At 41.2% G+C, this 13,769-nt stretch overlaps 1 protein-coding gene and 1 long non-coding RNA gene across 2 annotated transcripts in view; one reads left to right on the top strand and one right to left on the bottom strand.

The window, feature by feature from the left end:
• Positions 1-13,769, top strand: part of LOC306968219 — a 307,048-nt gene that overhangs the window by 170,169 nt on the left and 123,110 nt on the right. The window lies entirely within an intron of this gene.
• clybl (citrate lyase beta like) overlaps positions 1-13,769 on the bottom strand; it is a 47,359-nt gene that overhangs the window by 23,091 nt on the left and 10,499 nt on the right. Inside the window, exon 2 of the mRNA XM_079563546.1 lies at positions 1,170-1,380. Coding sequence (XP_079419672.1) covers positions 1,170-1,380 — 211 coding nt within the window. The remainder of the gene's footprint in view (positions 1-1,169; positions 1,381-13,769) is intronic.

The following is a 13,769-nucleotide window of genomic DNA, read 5'->3' as shown; positions in this document are numbered from 1 at the left end:
TAACCTGCTGCATCTGGTGCTTTCCCGCTGCTCGCCCAGTGGGACATGGTCACCTTGTTTTAAAGGACCTACGTAGGGGGGAGCGACTGCCTTTATGCTATCATAATGGGGAGAAATGTGCTTGTTTTGAACATCTTACTTAGGTAGTTTCCCTTAAGTGATTAAGAAAATGCACCTGGCTAATGCCTGGGCACCTGGCTGGAGGAGGGTGGGAGAAGATTAAAGATTAAATGGAAAGGTTTTAAATATTTAAATGTTTTAATTATAATTTCCTTTCTAACGGGAAATCATTTTAATGTTTACAATTTCAGGTATTTCACAGTATACGCACTACTTAATGTAGAAAAAGGTTTTATAAACAAATAGTGACTTGTTTGATCATGTCCAATCACCAACGTCGCTTGTTATCCAAATAAGGTGAAGTTACTATAGACACAACTACACGGATAGGGTGTCATTTACCAATCGTTTGCTCATGTGCAAAACAAGTGTCATGTGCAAAAGTGGATCTGCAGAGTCTTTAACGGAGCATTTGCGCAGCATTAGCTCATTTACATATCAGGTTTGGGGCCCTAAAGCTGTAATGCAGGTCATTTCAAATGGTAAATTAGGTTCAACGTGTCAAATAGCAGTTTTCCATTTTCCAACTTGCACTCACTATTTGGCACCTTTTTTGAGAAATTACCCCCTTAGTGTACAATATATACAAGTATATAAGTTGCGTCAGAAATCAATATAAATTGTTACTGCCAAAGAGTCCTTAAATGTCCTTGGTATTAGGTATACACTAAGTACATTATTTTTGGATTACTTCACTTTCTTGCAATATACCATGGTCTAGTACAGTACTTTACTATTACACGCATTCAATTTTGGTCCAAGAAGCAGTTGCTGTTTTTGATCACAAAAAAGAGAAATCTGCATCTAGTTTATTTCTTCTTTCAAGGGTAACGTCGCCATGGATTTTTAAAACAATAATATTGTTAGTGGCATTGCACTGCTTATCAGGACAGCTTTATATTTGTTGTAAATATAGTAATTCTGGAGTTACCAGTCTAGCTCTGTATTATCTGCATATAAACACATTGAAAACTGAAATGATGTTGTATTTTTATCAGTTGAATCATGCTGTGTTTCTATTATACACATGCACTTGTCTATTTGTGTACCTTTTTGCTGAGGGCTACCCCATCTTCACAGTCTAAGACAGCACAGTCGACATCTAGCGAGGCCAGCTTCCTGAGTTTTCGCTCATCATTGCCAGGGCAGTAGAGGACGGCTCTGCGCGGGATGTAGCGCAGTGAGGAGCCAGAGCAGTGGTGATGACGACATCCTTCTACAAACAGCTGCCAGACTGAAGACTGTGTCCGACTGCTGCACCTGTCACCACACATATACACACATGTTTATAAAAAACACACCGACAGAATAACAAGCCAGATTTCTTCCAAAAGAGAACAAAGAATGGTGAAGACAAATATGAAAGGCCCTGAATATTTTACAATACTTTATGAATATATTATTGTAAAAAGGCCATACTGCCTTTGCTCTACCCGATCCAGCCAGACCTCAGAAGCTAAGCAGGGAAGGGCCTGGTCGACACTTGGATGGGGGACTGTTTGGTAACACCAGGAAGCCTGGGTGAATGTAGTGTGTGAGTGAGTGGTTGGTGGTGGTCGGAGGGGCCGATGGCACAGACTGGCAGCCACGCTTCCGTCAGTCTACCCCAGGGCAGCTGTGGCTACAATAGTAGCTTACCACCACCAAGTATGGAGTGAATGAATAATGCAATGTAAAGCGTCTTTGAGTGTCCAGAAAAGCGCTATATAAAACCGATACATTATTATCATTATCATTATTATTATAAAATACTTTCCACAAGAGGGAGAAATGCAATAGCTGAAAATTGTAAAATGTGATAAAGGTCTGGAATCAATGCTCTTTCAAAAAGGCACAATGACCAAAACAGATACACTAAATAAAATACATAGAAAATGCTTCAGGAAATGCAATGACTTAAAACTATTGTTTAGCTGTATATTAGACAAAAAATACAAAAAAGTAGATGTTGTTCGTTTGGTGCAGTTCATCATATGAGTAATACTTTTATAGACCATGGTTAGTATGATTTGATTTTTGCTTTACAACAATCACAACTACACCTTATTGCTGTATAGTTTACCTTCATACCATGTCTGTCTGTGCTAAGAACATGAGTGGAAGGATTGAGTGGAAGGAGAGGTGCTGGAAACGTTTTATTTAAGGTGTTAAGTTTGCTTTTCAGCAGACCATTGACTTGGATAAGAAGACACTGACCTGTACTTCAGCTCTTTTGTTAGGGACAAACACTCCAAAACACTCCCCAATCATATGCTAATGCCTTCACACGACTGAACACTGAGGCAGGTCTGAAGGTGTGAATGGGGTGACAACTGTTGGCAAAGCTTGCCCACAAAAACCCTTCACTATTTAACAATAAGAGAATGGCCCCAAGACAAAAAAAAAAGTATTTACACATAATGCAGGATGTGTTATCAATACCTAAATCCACTTTTAGTTACAAATGCAGAGACCAGTACCTTTCATCACAGTCAAGCTATAATATGTGTTGCATTTAGGTTTAGTTCATTTAAAATACCACGTTAATGTATTCTGGAAGAATAAAACCTCAACAAAGAATATCAAATAAATGTGCATGGTGCCCCCTGCCTGATGCCCACACTCCCACACAGAGGCACACACAAACAATCACCATCAGGACTGCACAGTCCACATGTCTTCATTAATTGTTCTGTCAATCTGCATTTAAATCTCTAATTACAGAGAACTCTCCACTACCAACTCTCTGGGTTACTAAAAGCCTTTGAGGGATCACATATGCAGATAGTGTCCTTCTTTGCAAGAGGAGGACAAAGGGAAGAAAGGTAGACAGGGGTATGCCTCTACAAATGGAAAAGGGTTTTTTCTATTGTCCTGTCTTTGAGAGTAAAATAAGCCAAAGTCACTTCAATAGCCACTTAATCCAGTCAATGAGCTGCTGCGTGCCCTCCAGACCCGGCCAGGCCTAATCTGAGCTGAGGAGAAGAGCTCTTGCAAACAATTCACGATGCCTGAAGCAGTTCCAGATCAGCGCCTCCAGGTAAATCTTTGGGAACATACAGCAATTCAGTTCAGCTAAAGGAAATTGAATTTTACAGCAATAAACAAATATACAAGAAAAAGGAAATGGGAAATTAGGAAAAGTGTGTCCATTAAAAAGATACCTTAATAAATAATAGGTAGTTCAGAGTAAGCGTGAGGTGTGAACGAATAACGTGCTACAAAAACAATGTATGAATTAATCTTAACCAATGACTACACAAAACCTACTTTTCTTTTAATCAAGCTTTATAAAAACATGTGAAAGTCAATTCAGCGAACATGCTAAAGCTCTGTTTAAGAGAGTTGTAGTGGTAATTGCTTCATTAGCATAGCATCGCTCTTTGTATAACTACCGCAGGCCTCCACCTGGCACAATAATAACCTAATTCAGGTGGTCATATTCATCCAACCACACAAATTACACACAATAACAAGAAGCCCACTCTAAACCAAAGCCTCCATTTCAATATGTAGATTTTCCAAATGATCTCCAGCGTGGAGATACAGGCCGAAGCTGTGTCGAAAATGCACAAAATTAAAGATCTGTGTTTGGAGCATGCAGTAATCAGCCACTTCTTAATATGCTAACTATCTTGGCTGGTTTGCTGTGCTTAAGATTCCAGATTGAATTTGGCGAAAATAACAATGAATAAAGAGTAGGGTGGAAATCGATGGGACCCGGGCATAAACAAGCCCTCCATCAGCAGAGAGTTGTCGGCAGGAGGGAAATAAAATGGTCAAGAAGTCATCAATATTTACCTAGACTCGTGTCCACCTGCCTGTCTGACACTTCTACTTTTGGTGAATGAAGACAGGGGCGAAGGCATTCCCCGCACATGCTCCTCTCTCAGCATGAGCCGGTATGTTTGTGGATTTTTTTTTTTTTCTTCCCCCAGGTCTGTAGACACAATTGGATGGGAGGGAATTGCTGAATAATTAACCATAGACAGTTAGACACACACAGAAATGCAACATAAAAATAAAGCACACTATAGTATTTTGAGGGAACTACGAGACATTGAGAAATCAACAGAAGAAAAAAATTATTTTGATATATACATAATGTAATATAAGGTTGCACAATTATTGAATACTAGGCGAAAATGCGCTGGAGACAGGTTATTTTGTTGGTCGAAGAGGAAACTACTGCAGCCCTTGCGCTTTGGATTTGTGACCGAGACACACCTACTTTCTGATTCAAAAGGACTCTGCTCACAGCCAATCATTTCCTGCAAGTGTTTTGTATCAATCCAATCACATGTGCAAATTTGTCATGCGGCACTCAAATCTGAACGAACGTTCTAACTTCTATCAGACCTGTAACCAAAAGAGTTTAGGCTCATTTCAAACCCTTCCTCATACGATTGATTTTGATGTGATTGACCTTAATTGCGCTACTCAAATGTGCAGTATGTTCTGGTTCTTTTACAAAAAATATCAGCATTTAAAGAAAGTCTAACCTAAACAAGCCAGCGGTGCCCTTTCCAGTATCCATAACCTCAGCTCCTTACATTAATGTCCTTTGCCCCTTTCCCAACTCATTAGATTTGGTTGCATGCCCTTATCTGCACAATGAGAATGAAGTCATCTTCAGAAGTCAGTGACTGTGTACCTGTAAACCCCAGGCCTCCTCATGACAACACACCATTCTCTTACGCAAGGCCTCAGCCCTAACACAGCAACACGATGGACATCATTCATTTTTCTCAACTGACCCCTGAAAACTGACTTCTTACGAAACAGTCCTTTATCTACAACTTGGTGCAAGTAGAAAAGCTTTAGTCTTATAGCTACATAGTAGGACTAGCAACAAAATCAATGAATTTATCATTTAAAGTCAATTGAGAGAGAAGTTTAAAAAGGTCAAACAAGTCAGTCCATTGGAGGAGGGCACAAGAGGGTTAGCTTTCAACTTTGCATTTTTATTGACTCTGGCAAAACAAAATGAGCGGGCTCTGTAGGATTGTGCACTCTGCATTGGCCATTCAGGCCTTCAGAGCCCCATTGTAATACTTTAAAGAGAATGAAAGGAAACCCCACTGGTGGAAATGCAGTGGAACAGTCCCACAACAGGCCACAACTGTTCCCTTATGCATGAAAGGCAGGGACATAAAAGACAAGATGGACTTCTGAGGTAGGGCCAAAAACAAAGGCAACAAAAGTGCTGATCATGAGGGGATGACACGACTCGTCTCGGCAGAAGGAGCGAGGAGAAAGAGCTACAGAACAATGGAACTCTCAGCCAAATGACACGTCGAAGAATTGAAAAATCCACACAAGAGTTGTCTTCTCAATTGACTAAACCCACAAGTGCTGTGTGACTGTCTGCTGGCCCCGGTCAGCCCGCCAGGGGTTGGACAACAACAGCCAACAACGACTTTACTGTCCAGTTTTCTTTTCTTACAATGTTTTGTGTCAGTTTTGGCAAATAACTTGGCAAGGTCAGCGATGGGCTGGGGTGATGCCTTTAGAGTCTGCAAACGGCAGACACCAAAACCAAACCTAATCAAAGCATGTTGGGTTCCGCTCCCGCAGCTTCCGTCTTGATCTGTTGCCTTCTGTGTGTCAGATCCATTTCTGTTTGTGCCATAAACACAATTATGCCAGTGCCTAAACCTCCATGGAAACAGCCAGGCCAACAAAAACATGTTTGCTCTCATTCAAATCGCGTCTTTGTTTTTAATGACACACTGGCTGCTTATTTTTGTGCCATCATCTGAGAAGGCATAGTAAGTAACACTTTGTTAATAATATTGCTTCCTGGCAATTTTCACCCAGTTGGGTTTCATGCAAATGTGTTTATTCCTTCTCTTATAAATAGCCAAACAGAAGGACGTGGGAGTGGATGTCTGCCATTGTGATAATAAAAATTGTGTTTTCTTCCTATGTGACCTACACTACCCTCTATATAAAAGCTTGTAATACATGCTAAGTTAAATAGTGAGCAGGGCACTCCACCAGTGAAGGCCCTCCTCTATGATAGCCTCAGGCCTCTCCCACAATTCTCCACACATGCCCACTGGCTCTTTCACTGGCCATCACCCAGTCTGATTAATGGATCGATGTGGTAATTGATTAGTGAAGAGGAGGTGAGAATAGGAACACAGGTCAAACGTCAATAATTTCCTTGCAACAAAAGGTGGAAGACGTAAAATGTAGAAGTGATAGCCTGCAGCCAGACCTCTACCCATCAAAGCTGTGGCCAGGCGGACATAAAGGCCCCGGCCCATTCTCCGTCCGGCCCTGCCCTCCCACCACAGCGCCTCTTTTCTTTTGGTAATGCCCTCTGTTAAAGTGACAGGAACCATTCTGGGAGCTGCTTGTCAGCTCACCTTCATAAAACAAGCTGTAAAGCAGCAAATAGCAGGCTTATATTGCTTCATTATAGCAGCTATGCAGGATCACAGCCTGGAGAGCAGGGGTGAGAGGGTCACGATGGCAGTAAATGGAATGGGAGACAACCCGGTTCACGAACAGATGAATATTACGGTGTTTGGGATTTGACCCTTGAACCTCACTCTTTCAACCTGTTTCAAAAAAGTGGGTCAGAAAACTTCCTCAGCCTGGATCAGGTGTTTTTTTAAATATACAAAGGAGAAATAATAGGAAGAAAAATTATGTTGAGGTGAGCCATTTTTATATTTGACTTCATCACAAATAAAAGACAAAACCATCGGCCAATCCCTGTAGCACAGCGGTTATCGCTCATGCTTCACAGCTAGAAGGTTCGATTCCCACCTGGATGGGGCGTTTCTGTGTGGAGCTTGCATGTTCTCTCCATGTCTGCGTAGGTTACCTCCGGATACTCCGGTTTCTCCTACCACTAAAAACATGTACAATGTACAATAGGGGTCAGGACTCCTCTGAAAAAGATATTATTAATCTCAGAGGGACTTTCCTGGTTAAATAAAGGTGAAATTAAAAACATATATTACAGTATTGGTTAGTTTTACTCGGATGCCTTGCCACAATCCACATTGTGGACACAACTAATGCTTGTAACAAAGCCTAAATGACATTTTAACAAAGACTATTATTAATTTTATTTACACTTTTCCTCAAAATATACATCCTGTAGATCAAACATGCACAGTCAGGTCTATATTTTGGTTGGGATTTCATTCACAAACACAGTTATTAATAGTGTAAAAGTGACAACAGCAGGTCAGATGGACCAAGCATCTGTGACACTGAACCAGGGGTCCCCAACTAAATCAGCTCGAGGTCCAGGGTCCGGACATATGCAGTGATTGCTCTTGAAAATGTTAAAACATGAACATATATATTTATATATCTGTATTTACATTAAGTATTAATGGTGCATTCATGTGGGCTGGGGTGCTCGTTTTCCCGAGCTGTGATGTCACCGTCCCCAGTTGGTTTATGTTCATGTGGTTTTTATGGGAAAGTGGGGATTTTGATGACATCAAATAAAAACAGTCTTTTATCATTGATTAGCATTTAGCTGAGCTAATCATTTAAATGTGATGTTAGCATCACAAAAGCTAAACGGTAGTTTGCTTGTTCTAAAAAATATCATGTAAATTCACTTTTTCCTAGTCAAGTCAGGCATGTCACTCACAATTTTGTTACTACAAGCAAGATGTCAAGAAACACTAAACTCACAAAAGTAGCAGTAAAAGCTCACATTGGACGATAAAAGAACAAATCAGCTGATTTCCGCAGTCAGGTGTGGAAGTCGGGAAGCTCGTTTTGACCCGAGTTCCCCATTTACGTGCACTCCCCAACTGGGGAAGTTGTTCCCCCGAGTTCCCGAGGACCACATGAATGTACCATTAGAAATTAAGTACATTGAGAGGATGAAAAGGCTTTGGGGTTCGGACTAAAGCCCCTGGAGGTTCGGATCTGGACTAAGGTCTGCCAGTTTGGGGACCCCTGCACTAAACCTTTACCCGTACTTCTATTCAAAAGTTTGTCTCCTTTAATGCATGGCCACGTTTAGACTACCTGACAGCAGGGATCCCGCGGTAGTCAATAAACACAAAGTTGTGTCTCTAAACTAAAGCATTCAGACTAAAGCCTTAAAACTATCACTATGTCCAATGCACTCCTCACAAATCTTCTTCAACATAGTACAGTGTGATTATCCTTGGCACAACTCTGGTGCTTCCCCACGGAGTTTCTTCTGATAAAAATGTTGTCGTTTCACATTCAAGCTTAGATCTGACTTTCAAAGAGGTTTAACATAAAAGAACTTCTTGTGTGTACAGTATGTTAAAGGATAAAGTCTCAATCCTGGTCCAAACCTCTGACATCTAAAAATAGCTGGGTATTAGCAAGTCAAATACACAGTGGAGGCTTTTTTTTTTTTCAACATCTGGTAAGCAAGCTACATCCACCAAAGTAACTGTGCGCTTTATGTGCCTATCTGTCATCTGCACAGCCCCAGTAGCGCCGGGATCAGTCACTTATCTCTTTAGCAAAGGGCTGTGAGGCGTGAACACAAGCACCACCGCTCTGATCCTTGTGTAGTAAATTGTCACTTGCATCAACATTAGCACTCACTAACATGCTAACCGGAGGGGCTAAAAGGGGACGCAGGCTGCACGCTCTGACACTTGTTTCGCTGAGGGGTGGGTTTGGGTGTCAGGATTACAGTTGAGCGAGAGAAAAGAGGCTGAGGCGCTTTCTTCGGGGACCGGTGTCAGGGGCCCGTCGTAATGGCTGAGAGGAGTGAAGAAAGGAGACAGTGAGCTGGAATGATTAATGATTGTTTACATTTAAGTGGCCTTTTCAAAAAACGCCAAAGAAACCAGTGTTGTTGGTGAAGTCTTCTTGACACTTGCATAAATGGATCTACTTGACAGGCCTCACTTGGTTAAAAAAAAAAAAAATCTCCATTTTACTGTCAGGATATAAGCAGAACACTAAAATGTACTTATATTAGTTGTTTTGGACTCAAAAGCTGGTGTTTCTTTATCAACGGGGTACTTTCATCACACAATTAAACTACTTAAGTAATTTATAATGCCGTATCTGTACTCTTAATTACATAAATGTAATAGTTCATTACTTATCATGTCATCATATTACTTAATGCTTTGTTTCTCACATTTTATGTCACTATTGAAACAGACTTTGGGTAAGCCACTACTTGACACTTTGGGTCACTACCTTTTAGTTCTACTTGAAATAAATTATTTCAAAGTAAAGTTAGTCTTACATGAGTCAAGATTTTGGCTCCTCTACCCACCTCTCACTACATTAATACTGTAATTTATTTACATGGGTTATGGGTGGCCGGTGGCGCAGCACTCTCCAGGGCTTAATGTGATCGCATGCCTTTGCTCTTCATTTTTAGGCATATAGGAATGAGGAAGTATTTTGGAGAATCTTACAAAATTGAGATGACATACCAATATTAATGGAAGTAATCTGGAAATAGTGTTGGCCTCTTTCCCTAATCCATCACACCAGTCCAAAAGTGTAGCTGTACTGGTTTACAAATCTGTGTGGAGTTTGCCTGTTATCCCCGTGCCTGCATAGGTTTCCTCTTGGTGCTCTGGTACAACATTAACTAAAGGTTGCTTCCTTGGCCAGGACCCCGTGAGATTTTCTGAATATCAGTGATAGTCTGTTGGTTAAACAGGCCAAATAAGATACACAACCATCATTTTGATTTGAGTACATGAATTTTTCTTGTAGCGTTATATTGCATTATGGAGGGAACTAAATCTGGATATGCTTCTTCTGCGAGTGCACACTTTACTGTGACTGATTAGATCCCCACATGACCATTGCTCCAAATTAAGAAGTCATAATTGGATATATCACCCTTAAATTGGCTCCCCTTCATTTTTGATAGGCTGTCCAAAGACAGAGTGGACAGCACATTAACCACTCAGGAGACTGTGGGATGTCTGGTAGTCTGACTCACAATAAGGAAATAAGTAGTTGAATTAAAGTACAGCATGGTGGTACAGCAGTTAGAGCTCGTGCTTTGCAGCCAGAAGGTCCCGGGTTTGATCCCAGGGGCAGATAGTGCCTCCCTGTGTGTTGTTTTGCTTGTTCTCCCCCTATGTCTGCGTAGGTTTTCTCCGGGGAAGGCAGAGGGCCAAATTTGGTAGTGCAGTAGGGATATGACGATAAACAATAATATCGTTAATCGCAATAAAAAATGCGGCAATTAATCGATTGCCACATTTTTTGATTATCGTGCTAAGCAGATAATCGCTAAATCCATCAGACAACCGGTAACCACCAGGAGTGGGTACGTCTCCATGGAGTTGTGACTAAAGTCAGCAGTATTTAAGATTTCAGTCGGTTAGTTCCTCATCCAAATCCATTCTTTGTTTACCCAGTGCATAAATAGCATTTTCTGAGCTCATTAGCTGCATGTTTTACAATATACAGTAAACAGAATAGTCCAAACTATTATACAGTGTGCCTTTAAATACTTGAAGAGGAATATTTAATATTTGCCCAATCCCCATCATTTCTGCAGTTTCAGTGATTTTTTTAAACCATAGGCAATATCGTGATAATATCGTTAATCACAATTATTCTGGCCAAGATAATCGTGACCCTAAATTTAATCATCGTCCCTTTAATGATCGTCCTCGTCATCTTAATCTGCATCCAAGGGGGCAATCAAAAATATGTAAATTATAAATCTTGGACTTTACTGATTATAAGTTGGTAATATATTTTTGGAAAAGTAAAAAATGCAATTGAACTAAATGAGGTTCAATGTACCTTAATGAGCCAGTCTCAAGTCAAGAAACACATGGCACTGACCAGTCATCCCCAAGGTACAAGAGGAGGTAGGTCTACTTTAACAGTTGTATTACAGGAAAAACAGTCACACATAGGGCACAAAATGCACACAAACTACGAAAATGGACATGCTCTGGTCAGAGATGAACAATATCCACTTGAAATGGCAGTCTGGACACGGGTGTGCCTGGATGTGGATCTGAACATGAACTCAGATCAGACGCGACATCAGACTATGGGGATATTTGGCCTACAATGTGATATGTGTACACCACGTCTGATGCCGCGCCCCCGCCCCTCTCGGCATAGCCACAAACACGCCCCCCGGACCCCTCCTTGGACCTTGGAAAACTCCGACAGATGGGTGTACTGGAAAGATCCGCTCAGGAGACCAAAACATGCTAAGGCGCTGTCTGTCTGCCGATTGGATTTTTTTGGGAAACTGCACAAGTTGGTGAAAAACAGAATAGTTAAAAAAAAAAAAGAAAAAAAAAAGGGACATCTGTGGATTTGAGTTGCACTACCTCTCATGTGGGACGTGATGTGTCATGATGGAGACTTTTGGATCGCATTCCTTTTAATTAATGGACCCCCTCATCGTCACACTCTGGCTCAAAGCATCTCTCAGCCGTGCATGTTGTCTGTGCCCCCAAGTGGTTCAATGAGAGAACTGCATGTTATTTTCAGCTACATCTGCTTTCACCAAAATCTTATTAATTATAGTAAGTAATTTAGTTAAAAACGACAAGCATACCGCGGCAGATGGATCTCAATTGGATGATGTCATTTTCTAAGACCTAAATAAACCACAACAAACCAATAATTACTAATTGCTACAAAAAATAGTATATGACCACCCTAATTTTGTACGATAAATACTGCCACTTTAATAATATAAATTCAACCTAATGCTAACCATGGTTATGACAAATATGTGGCCATATTGCATTGTGTTTTATTTACCATGTGACATATTTCATTAGCACTTCTCCCACCCATTCCCTTCCCTTCGAGAGGAATTTTAAGTAATAAAGCTGATGCCTCCTGTAGTGCCCTGATGACGGACACTTCATTCTTTTCAGCGACAGGGATGCCTTTTGCCCTCAACTTCTGCCCAGCCCCAAGCCTTTAATTAAGACTGGCTTAGGCCCGATTGATCCTGACACACCAGGAAGTTTCTTGAAAATCTGACTACCAAAACCGTGGAAGTATTATATAGGCCACAGCTCCCCCATGTAGCAGCCTGAAGCCCCTCCTCACGCCCCCACATACATTTTTTTTTTTTTTAAACGGATTGTAAGTCGAAAGCCCCCCTTAGACCTTCGATGGCATTCACGCGTGGCTCCATGGTTGCGTTCAATATTCTTGCCTTTTGTCTTGGACATTACCACTTTTATGCCAATGCAATCAGCACTAAAATGAAATAAGACAATAATTAAAAGTGTGAAAATATTAAAGGGTGATCCCGGAAAAAGGAATCACATATTGCAAAAGGAAAACAGCATGTCTTCATCACAGATTCAAGTTCTTAGCTTCAGGGTAACATTCTTGAGTAAAAGTGTCACACATTCCCACACATTGAGTATTTCCTGTAAAAAAAAAAAAAATCTGTATTACAATAAAGCTGGTGATCATGGTGCCAGCAGAGCCTGTTGTAGGCGGGGTGTGTGCCACATGTAGAGAGTTCTTGTACTGGTTTTTACCATAACATCCCCAATGATGTTTCAACGACGTCCATAAAAGTCAGAAAAGAACCACAACGGCCAGCTGTCAAGTTTACACACACTTTGTAGTAAAGGAGAAGTGACAACGACATTTTGAGTGGTACAAGGAGAAAGCAACAACTGACAAACTGGATGCTGACCAAAGTGCCGGTGTGGACTGCTCAGAAGCAGTTGGACTTGACAACCTGAGGGGCTTGGACAGGTTCAAGGGGACGGCTAGGTTGCGGTTGAAAGGAGAAGAGTTTTAAGTTCTAAGTAAAGGACAGCCCGGAGGAGAAACCCACCCATCCAAGCTGCTACACTTGTACGACAGCTTGTTCAAGGAAAAATCACTGAAGGGATAAGTACAAATTATGAAAATATACATTGCATAGAAATGGATAGGGCAGAATCTGGTCAATCCAGTGGTCTGTGTTGCCACACCGAGATTGTGGAAACTAGTGTGCCAGGCAATTCAATCTTTTGTGCTTTCAGTTATGGCTGTGCTGTGTTATAATGTTCCAGGGAGAGAGGGAGTCTGTTTCTTAGAATTAAGGAGCATATCTGGTATGTGCCCAGAGTCAGTGCAACATTAAAACTATTAAACTAAATTCGAAGAAGCTGTGTTTCAAAGTGGCCCATAATGGCCCAGTGAAGTCAGAAGGTAAAAGTGAGGACATGACGGGTTAGACATACACTTTAACAACAGGCAGCAGGTCCAGGAAGTCATTAGACAGTTTCCATTTAGAGTTGGTCAAGGTTTTCCTGAACACTGTCCTGAATGGGTGGATCCTGTGAGCACGTCCACACCCATTCAGTATTCAGGAAAACTTACCAACTCTAAATGGAAACCGTCAAATATGCCCGCACAATTGGCTGATGGCTGACACACATTGGTATCATTCCACTAAAACACTTTACACTTATTAAGAGACAAGAACACCGATTCACTTTGCAAAAATCACTCAGGTTTAAGTTGAAAAAGATGTCCTCAGGTTTCACATTGGACTGTCACACAGTAACACTTGACTTCAAAAGAGCTTGATCTCTAAAAACAGACCGGATGCACACAGTTACTCAGAGCGAGGCTAACATACAGAGACGGTGACAAAGTCCTTTGAATTTTGCTGTGTAACAGGAGGAGCTCCTGCACTGCCTTATGACCCCACTCACTTCCTTCCCAAAACA

Source organism: Gobius niger, assembly GCF_951799975.1.
Source record: "Gobius niger genome assembly, chromosome: 9".
In the NCBI taxonomy this organism is placed as follows: Eukaryota; Metazoa; Chordata; class Actinopteri; order Gobiiformes; family Gobiidae; genus Gobius; species Gobius niger.
Note: the sequence above shows the minus strand (reverse complement) of the source record. Positions and strands in the feature narration are given on the sequence as shown.